The 10,425-nt window shown below is 34.2% G+C and overlaps 1 protein-coding gene across 1 annotated transcript; it reads left to right on the top strand.

Annotated features, from left to right (window-relative positions):
• The first annotated feature begins 7,555 nt into the window (after positions 1 to 7,555).
• LOC131062542 (small ribosomal subunit protein uS9) lies at positions 7,556 to 8,498 on the top strand. Its single transcript, XM_057996237.2, has one exon. The coding sequence runs from the start codon at positions 7,825 to 7,827 to the stop codon at positions 8,254 to 8,256; it is 432 nt and encodes a 143-aa protein (XP_057852220.1). The 5' UTR covers positions 7,556 to 7,824; the 3' UTR covers positions 8,257 to 8,498.
• Positions 8,499 to 10,425: the final 1,927 nt, after the last annotated feature.

Genomic DNA, 10,425 nt, shown 5'->3' with positions numbered 1-10,425 from the left:
TAGGTAGAGGAAATAATTAAATGATAAAGGGGTAGGTAAGAAAATAATTAAGAGATTAGTGACATGTGTCGTGGGTAGAAAAGGCTAATGAATTAATTAAATAAATAAATAAAATATTTATTTAATTAAGGAAAATGACATTTAAATAAATAAAAATATTTATTTAAATGAGGAAAGACTTAGAAGAGGATTAATGAATTAAATAAATAAATAAAGATTTATTTAATTAATAGAAGACTTAGGATAAAATAATTAAAAAAAGAAAAAAAAATTTTATTTAATTAGATAAGACAATTTTAGGGGTTTACAATGAGATCTATGTTTTTCTTATTATTTATAACAAATATTTGTTTGATTATATTTTTAATTATTATCTAACATGTTTGTAGGACCTCAATTTGGGTGACCTAAGTTGGTATGTAACCCTACTACGTCCTACTTCCTTGGAAATTTGATTTTAGGGCAAAACTAGGGCATTTAATAAAAAGGGACATTACAAGTGGTATGAGAGCATGATCCTGCTAGCCTGTAGGGTAAAGATAAATCAATGGATGCATTCTAGTCAATGAGGAGTCTAAAAATATGTGTATTAGCATGTATGCTTCGTGTTTGCATATATCCATGTGTATGCTTCATGCTTTTATGTGTATACTCCACGTTTGACGTGTCTACTACATGAGTATCTATGATTGTTGTAGACATATTCCTATCATCATGAGATCTCTATTTTTGGTTGATCTATAATTTGAGAATAACTAGAGTGAACCAAGAGATATGAATTTGTTTAGAAGGGAACATTGCATTTAAGGCTATAGATGTTTGCCATACTTCTAATCCATATCTTAATAAATAAGTTATTTCTCTAATGATATCTAGGATATTATGTGAATATTGGGACAACCTAATCAAAGATAATTATATTATACAAAGGAATCCAAAGATTACAAACCTTCAAAGGTTAGTTAGGGATCCTTACATTGAAAAAGATTTTATTTTTACCAAATAGATTATGATCAAATAGTAAGTTATTTTGATCTTTTAACTTCATGAAATTCATAAAGACTTGGGTAATTTGAATGCTCAAGATGATAGGTGAGAAATTAATGTAGTGGTAGGAATTTCGTCCTTTCATGAGTAGTGTTTTACATCGATCCTTTAAATATCATTTGGGTTGGCTCAAATGCATGGAGGTTTCCACAAGGCCTTTTTAATTGTTATTTAACACCTATCCAAAGGTAAATTTGAAGTTCAATGCTCACTTAAGTTTCAAGATTAGGTTTTGATGAATGTTGCGTTTCCACAAATGTGGGGATTCTACTTGTTACTAGCATGCAAAAAATCATTGGTAAACCAACTATATTAAATCTCCTAAGTATTGATTTAGATGGGAAGTTTTGATGGTAACATCATCAATAGGAATAGTGATTGTGTCACTATGTGAAAGGATGCTTGAATTGGTTATTAGGATATATGACATCATGGTGATGTATGTTGATGTAATCTTGGTACAAAATAGACATTTTGAAGTATATTAGTTTTTTGGATTTTGGTTATGTCTTGTTCTGTTGGTAAGAGGCAACCTGCAACTATAATACGACATCATAATTATGTTGGCATTGTATGATGTGTGGATGGGTCTAAGTGAACTAAAAAATTTAAAGTGTACTTGAAATAAGAGGTTCAACAAGGCTTCAAACTTCTGTAAGAATTAAATTGGGTTTACAAATTAGACCTCTTGTGGGGAAAGGTAAGTGAATCGACTCTTTTTTAGATAAGTGCAATTCAATAGCAGGTCAAACCTCTACAAAAGTTTAGACCCAAATAATATATGCAAATGCAAGGAGCTTTAAGTGAATTTTCATTGAAACAACACCATTTAGTGAAACTCACTTAACATGTGAGGTATCTATAAAAGTGAAGGTTTGCAAGAATATCCAAGCCAACCTACTATGAAAATCTAAGCTACAAAATTATTTTTGGTCCTAATGACCCTATGAAATTTGCAAGAAAATTACATTCTTTTTTAATATTTTTGTAAAACTTCAAAAATAACATGTTAATTTTCAATACTGTTTCAATTAATGATCAAATCCTAACCATAGGGAAGACAAAATTTGAGACTATGAGGACTTTGAAGAAATTTCTTAAACTACAAGGAAGGGAAAGGAAAAGTAGAAAGAAAAAAGAAAAAGAAGGGTTCCTCATTTTGCTAAAAGAGAAATGGGTTGTGTTGTGAAGATGGACAACAACTAGCAACCAATCAAACTAACAAAAACTTTAGAGAATTTTGAAAATAAAGAAAAATTTAGACATAAAATTTCCAATTCTCTTAAATTCAAACTTGTTATCAAGCCAACCACATATCAATATATTTAACCAAAATAAAATTCATTATCCAAGACAACTAAGTGTATGTAATTGATTCATTTCCTTTCTTTGGAGAAGTTATGTGATAGCTATAATTTGTATTAAACTACATGAGTCGGTTTAACCTTGTAAGCCTCCCTAAATAGAGCTTTTCTACTAGTCAATCATCTATAGCTCCAACAAGGTTATCCATAAAATTCCATCAAACACATCTCTCCCTCTTTAGACATCCATAGCCCCAATAGTGTTATTTGAATCACATAATGTCTTTTTTTTTTCTCCTTTTCTTTTTATTTTCAGCATTATTTTCTCTTGATATTTTTTCAAAACTTTTTCTTTCAACTTGCAAGTAATGAAACATATTATTAGGTTGGGAATTATAGTGGTAGCAAAGGAAAAAAATTGAATATTTCACTTAATACAAGAATACACTATCTCCCAACATATTTAAAGAAATTTAAAGATATCCAAGTATATAGGATTGCTCAATATGCTTCAATTCATTTTCAGTTATACTATATTCTCATGGGGCATATTAAACAAACTCAAATTCAAAGAAAATAACAAGATATATTAAATTTGACTTTTATTTCTAGAATAAAAGAATGTATGTTGTTTTTTAAGATTGTAGCTTATCATATTTAGACATTTTATAAAAATAAAGACCTCAAACCCATGAAAAGAAACAAAACAAAACAAAAAGAAAGAAAGACAAAACAAAGGAAAAGCAAAGACAAAGAAAACAATACTATACAAATGTTTACAGATATTTACTAGGGATTCTTGTATGTTTGGGCCTAGAAATAATGTTTGAGGATTTTACCATTCATGAGTAAAGGAACATCTTATTACAAGCTAGGGTTGTCGTTGCACCAAAAGATCGACCTGTCAATGCCCGATACAACCACTAGACTTATAGAACCCACAGGAGGCTGTTAAACCATGTTGTGAATCCCCACGAGGGACGCTGGTCCACTGCCAACAATCCCCCTCCCAACGTCACTCGTCGCGGCCTGCGTGATTCAAACCTGTGACCAAGCTTTGATACCACTTGTTACAAGCTAGGGTTGTTGTTGCACCAAAAGATCGACCTGCCAATGCCCGATACAACCACTAGACTTATAGAATCCATAGGAGGTTGTTAAACCATGTCGCGAATCCCCACGAGGGACATAGGCCCACTGCCAACACATCTACAGCTATTATGGTCTTTATCCTATAGGCACTATCTCCTAAGATTTTAACAATTTGGAAAGGATCAGTCCATAGTCTATCAATTTTTTCGTGTTCACCTCTCTTTTCATGGACTTTGTCCCAACACAATATTGAGTCTAAGATTTTATTAGCTCTCTTATTAAAATGAACATTTAACAATTGATATGTTGGGACTGATTAAAATTGAGTCAAGTTTAGAGGCCCAATCCAAAAATTTGCTCTGCATACCTAAATGAGTCAGTTTGAAGTGCGTAGTTTGCGAGAGGGTAAAATGGGGCCAGTTGATTTTCAGAGGGTAAGGCTCGGGATTCATGTTCCACACCTTTCATTTGGCCTATTCAGTGATGTGCAACTTTCAGAATTCAATTTGGATAAGTTTATGAGGTACCCAGTTTGAGGGGTGAGCTGGAAGTGCATTTTAGGCACAAATGCATATTTTATTGAGTAGCCTACTTTGAGCGATTACATCTTTTGCCCTGTTGATCGTCATGGATAATTTCAAAGTGGATTCAATTGTATGCATTAATGTGAGTCAGCTTGCAAAATTTTAGGTCTTGACGAATCCATTTGCTCAGTTTTCAAAGCCAAATCCGTTTGCAGTTTGTGTGGTTTGGCAAGTCCCTGTTTCGACGGCTAGTCGGAGCCCTGTTTCGCATAAGTGTAAAAGTTGCCTTAGTAAGCGTCATGTCAGAATGTTTGTTCCGGGCTAATGTTGGTATAAATGATGAGCTACGTTTCAAATTTCAAGCCTCTACAAATCCATTTGATCAGTTTTCAAAAGAGCTCATTTTGCCATCAAATGTAGTTATCCGTACTTTCAGTGATATATCAGTTAATGTAGCTATTTTGGTGAGTGCACCATTTGCATCCTGCCAGTCTAGTGATTGAACTGAGGATTCGAAGATTTAATATGTACTTAAAGGTACTTGTGTTCCAAATTTGAGGGCCTAGGGAGGTCATTTGATATTTTTGAGAAAGGCGTCATGTGTTGCCAGGACATTGACTTCATCAGGTCCGCAGTGTTGACAAAGCCAGTTGGCCATTTTCGGAAATTAATATCTCTTCGCTCGAGGCTCATCTTGAGAAACCGTTTGGTAGAAGTCATCCTTGTATATCAGAGTACATGCCTGTCAGATGGCGAGCTCCAGAAAGGTGTTTTGACAGGTTTGAAAATTACGTCTTCGCGATTAAATGCGAAAATTGTGGCGTAATCGCCTAGAGGTTGCAAATTTCAGTCGAATGATCCGAAAATGATGCTGATCGTTTCCAGAGGTATGTTTGAGGTTCGTGAAGCATTTCAAAGGCCAGTTGCTTGAAATCGAATTTTTTTTTAGTCGGACCCACTTTGGGGCCTGACCTGGCTCATGCCCGCGGATTGATTTTATTGGTGATTTTTGTTTACTGGGGGAATTTCAGAATATTCAGATAATGATGCAATCCACAAGTCACAGTCAGGTAAAGTTCATATCGGTAGCAGCCATTGGGGATTCAAGGTTAAAGACATTGTGAATGTCAAGGGTGTCTCCTATGATTTGTCAGCTTGATTTGTCAGCATCCTTCCAGATTGCAAGAGTTTCATTTTTAATACAACAAAGGTTAAATATTGTGTTTGAAAAATATCATGACATGTGTCAATGTTCTTTCTTGTATGAGAATGGGGGAATCTATATCAAGCTTGGTTAATACATTGGACAGTTCGAAATGCTTGATTCCTTGGGAGTATGTAAAAGTGATGAGGATTTCAATGTTGAACAAGCGTCCCACATCTTCATATTCACAAATCTATGATGTGTCCACAAAAGAACTTGGAAAGCTTCCCCATGAAGTGTTTTTTGGAGTTCAATCCCATCCCATTGGCAAGTGCTTCGCTTGCTCAAGTGCATGCTACTCGCACCTTGATGGCAAGAAAGTTGCTGTCAAAGTTTCAACGCACATTTAACTCATTAGGAGGTGAATTGGAGGAAATGTTAGGTGGGATTTATATTTGTAGGAGAATTTGATTAGGAGAGAGAATGAGTGGAGGGAATAAAAAATTAGAAGAATAATGTTAAGTGAGTTTAGGGAGTTTCTAGAAGAATTTATTAGGTTAATGATGAATTAAGAAGATGATTTGTAGGAATCATGTAGGTTAACTAATTAATTGAAATTAATTAGATAAGAGGGAGATTTGTGAGGATTTGATTTTTTAGAAGAATAAAGAAAGGGATTGATTTATTAAATAAATCAATCATATGCTATAGTGACAATATTAATTATATTTAATTAATATTGAGAAGAATTTTAATTAACATAATTAATTAATTAATTATGTGAGGAATTAAAAATAATTAAAATAATTATTTTTAAGTGTCTATAGCTTTCATAAAGGCAAAAAACATTGTGTGGAGAAATGAGCACACCACGTGGGTCATGCACTAGACTGCTATATCATCATTGGACATTTTTATAGACCCATGATATTGTTCATCTAAAGACCATAGTTAAATGCATATATATTACATTTTAAGCACTTGCAAGGCATTGAAGATAACAAATTTCCTTATAAGATTGAAAGCATTTGCCATGAATAGTAAAGGCTTAAGTGTTCTATAAAGGAAAAAAAAGAAGATAAAAATTGCGAGCTTACAACTATTGGGTTTTAATGCTTAGTGCATATCAAAGGTGAAGCTCAAATATTCAAGGATGGTTTATGAGAATACACGTGTAGAATAATAGTAAACCTATGTAGGTCATTAAAGAAGATACAACCTATGTGAAAAGCAATAGGTATGTTAGGAAAAAGAAACTCGCGAGGATGAGAAGGTCACAAAAGAAAGAAATCATAATGGGCAAACCCTTGTTCATTTGTATTAATCACATGAGATCAACAATGGTCGAGACTTTGCAAGACATTAAGAGGGATGAGATAATATAAATAACACCATTGGCCAGGGAGAATAACACAATCAAATGAAGGGGCCCATAGTGTATGGAAATCCTTCATCAAATTGAATAAAACACATGGTTAGTAATTCAATTGAAACATGCAGTTTAATAATTTCGTGACTAAGGCATTGAAACAAAGCCCATGCATAGAAAATACTTTGGTGAATATTTAAGTAAATAGCAATAGGTAAAATTAAGAAATATGCATTTATGCTTGTACATTAAAGAAGCTTAACAACCACAATTTATCCATATCCAAGAACCCCCACTCATTTTAGAATGTTTTTCAAGAATATTAAGATGAGGTCTCTGATGATCTTCTGGTGGATTGTTTGCTGTTATATCTCACAAGAACTTACAATTACAAGAGTGGCCGCATCAATAAATTATATTAGTATACCCTTCTAGAACATTGTGGTGGAATTTGGTAAGTGCATATTGCTTTCCAACCATCGTGTTAGGTTCTCTCTATTTGGATTTGCTCTGATTGCAATTTGTGGTAATGGATGCCAATTTTATCACGCTCTTATGAGCTATTGTAAGCAATTTTTTTGTGTTTTGACTTGTTACAAATGTATCTATAATTCTTCTTGTTGTAGTCTATCGAACAATCCACTTCTATGACTGTATTTGCTACTAGTTTTATATGTTGTACCTATTTGTGTACTGTAATTTAATTTGCTTTTAATTCAATAAAAACAAATATTAAGATGAAAATTGGTGACATTGGTTAAAACCTAGCGACATGGGATTTGAGGTCTATAGGTTTAAGTATTTAAGAGAGAGGGAGGTAATTAAGACCCACATTTATTACTCTTTTAATTTAAGGATAAACCTTGATGAAAAGTTGAGGAACAATTTTATTGTAGCAATGAAATACAAGTAAAAAAATAAAAATATAGTAAAATAGAACATGTGATATTTAGCATTGATATCAACCACCTAAATTGTTGTTTTTATTTTTATAGTGAAATTTAAACCCAACATCATATAAATGCTTATATGACATTGCCATTAAACCTAAGTGCACATTGGCTGCCATGGGAATTTTAAGGTGAAGCCTCAAGTTAAATATTTTGACCTTGCTCTTAAATAAAACAAAGGATTTGCCCTATTATTAAAATGAAAAGCATGAGGAAATATTAGGAAAAGTGAGTTTCCCAAGAGAAACATGTTAGGGTTTTGTAGTTAAAAAAAAGGGAGCACTCACAAAACAAACAGCAGAAAACAATAGGAGTTTGTTTGAAGGCAAAGAGGAAAAGGAATGCTCTAGGGTTTTGAAAGGCAGGGAGAGAGAGAGAGGAGATTGATCCAGCAATGGCCGCAGTGGAGTCGGTGCAGTGCTTTGGGCGGAAGAAGACAGCGGTGGCGGTGACACATTGCAAGCGTGGGCGAGGATTGATAAAGATCAATGGATGCCCGATAGAGCTGGTAGAGCCAGAGATCCTGCGCTACAAGGCGTTTGAGCCCATCCTGCTGCTGGGCCGGCAGCGCTTCAGTGGTGTAGATATGCGCATCCGAGTTAAGGGCGGTGGCCACACCTCGCAGATCTACGCCATCCGCCAGAGCGTGGCGAAGGCCCTCGTTGCCTTCTATCAGAAGTACGTGGACGAGCAGGCTAAGAAGGAGATTAAGGACATCCTCGGCCGCTATGACCGCACGCTGCTCGTCGCTGATCCTCGCCGCTGCGAGCCTAAGAAGTTCGGTGGTCGCGGTGCTCGTGCCCGTTTCCAGAAGTCATACCGTTAATTTCCTCGCGGCTTTTTTGTTTTCATCTTCCCGGTTTTGAAAAAAGATATGTACTTTTTTTTTGTTAATTTTTGTAGACGTATAGGACCTGGTGGCTTGATATTTCAAGTGGCCCTAATATTCAGTAGGATTCTGTGCTTTGTTTTGTTATTGAAAACTTTTTAAATGCTCTGAATTTTTTTAAATAAGGTATCTATTTTCTTAAAAAAAGAGGAATGTGTTGCTCTAAACTATTCAATCAACTGTAGGCTTCTTGTGGCATGTATGCAATTATGGAGCAAATATTTCTAATATGCTATTTTGTTTTGTTCTCTTGAAAAGCAAGATTATAATCATGGTCGTGTAGCAAAATATATTTTCTCGTCTTTTTCTCTCCCTTTCTTCTATAAGTATAGTAGGTTCATCAAAGCCGAGAAGGAAAATCTTGGCATACTTGTACTTAGAGAAGCTCTGTGTGCTCAATTTAATTTCTTTAATTTTCATTTGTAAACTACATTGTAGGGTAGTTTTTGTTTCTAGAATTCTTTTAATGTTTAATTGCATGTAGTTGTACAATAATTCATGTTTTGAATACAAAAATTGTGAGTTGTATGTATCATTCTTTTGTGTTCCTTACAAATCGTCTTTGGCATTATTATGATTGTGCTTAAATTGTATCTAGCCTTCCTTTGTGTTGCTTACAAATTGCCTTTGGTATTATTATGATTGTGCTCACTTCTTTTCCATTGACTATTATATTATGCATCAAATGAAGAAATCTCCATCATGGTGCATCACCATTTTAGATGTATTGCATTAGAGTCTGTTTTCACCCTAACTCAAAGTAAGCCCTAACTAGCCTTTCAATATTGTGGAGGTTGTCATGTATTTTGTATACCCCTTCTGCAAGACTTCTCATTATTGAAGTCTCCACACAGCATAGGTACTGAACACATTTGATACACCAACAAAGTGGTTGTGATATATAAGTATTGACACTTAACTAAAACGTAATTGTAGTTGAGTCCATCAATGCAATTGTATCGATTTTGGAACAAGGGGACTTTATAAGCGAATCAAGTAACTACAAATGTAAGAGAGGAGAAATCTAACCTAGATCAAAGTTGGCGAGGATGAGTATCAACACTTCACTTACAAATAATCATAGAATTCAACCCATGTTTTTTAATGAGAATGAAGAGATACTCAAGGTTTTATAGTCTTGGCAAATACATCAATACAATGCCTAGAATTAATGTAGTTCGAGGCCAAAAATGGAACTGTATTGCTTTTCGAACAAGAGGACTTCAGAAGTGAACCAAGCTCTCTCAAATATAAGAGAGGAGAAATCTAACCTACATCAAAATTGGGATGTCAAGTGAGTATAAGTAGAGGAGGAAATAAATATTTGAGAAAGAAGAGGAGCACAGAGAGGCTTCTGGAAAAGAGTACAATACAATTAGAGGACTCGATGAAGTGAATGATCATGAAAGATCATTTTTATGAAGACTAGTAATTTGGGTGATTTTAACTCACAATCAACCACAGCCTTCTCACTATTTCCATTTACATACATCATAAGCACTTCACATTGATGAGACTGCTTTAAAGACCTCAATATGACACGGACCGTGATGTTCTTGCAAGCCAAACATGTTCAAATTCTGACGGTTTTGTGGTATTAAGTAGAAATATGGATCTCTCTGGCAAATTCAAGGAGGTTGACAACATCAAAGTGAGGCCATCTTTTCTTGGTAAATCCATTAAAACCCTGCAAGAACAGTGTACTGGCCTGCCACTTTGATATAAAACAATTAATGGAGACTGGGCAATGCACAAGTGGCGAAAACATTAAAAGGGGCCACTTGTGGTTATGTGAAAAGAAATCGTAATTAATATTGAAGACAAGAAGTCTTGCAATTAGTGGTAGATTTTGCGTTCAAATGGATTTTTGGCTTCATATTGTAATATGCAAATCTTAGTCCATAAATGAAGTTGTGGATAATATTTCACAATGTTCTATAATATACACACAAATGATTTTCTAATGTTTAACAAAATGTAATAAGTTTGAATGCTAAAGGTAGAGGCTAGAAAATTAAGTGAAATGTAAAAGGAACCTGAATTGTTTTTAGGTGTGATGACAAAGAATAGTAGAAATAATTTTCTAACATTTAACAAAATGCAATA

This window comes from Cryptomeria japonica, chromosome 4 (genome assembly GCF_030272615.1).
Source record: "Cryptomeria japonica chromosome 4, Sugi_1.0, whole genome shotgun sequence".
Taxonomy (NCBI): Eukaryota; Viridiplantae; Streptophyta; class Pinopsida; order Cupressales; family Cupressaceae; genus Cryptomeria; species Cryptomeria japonica.
Note: the sequence above shows the minus strand (reverse complement) of the source record. Positions and strands in the feature narration are given on the sequence as shown.

Bases quoted from the DNA above. Each gene is read 5' to 3' on its own strand.
- LOC131062542 (XM_057996237.2), top strand. From the start codon at position 7,825: ATGGCCGCAGTGGAGTCGGTGCAGTGCTTTGGGCGGAAGAAGACAGCG.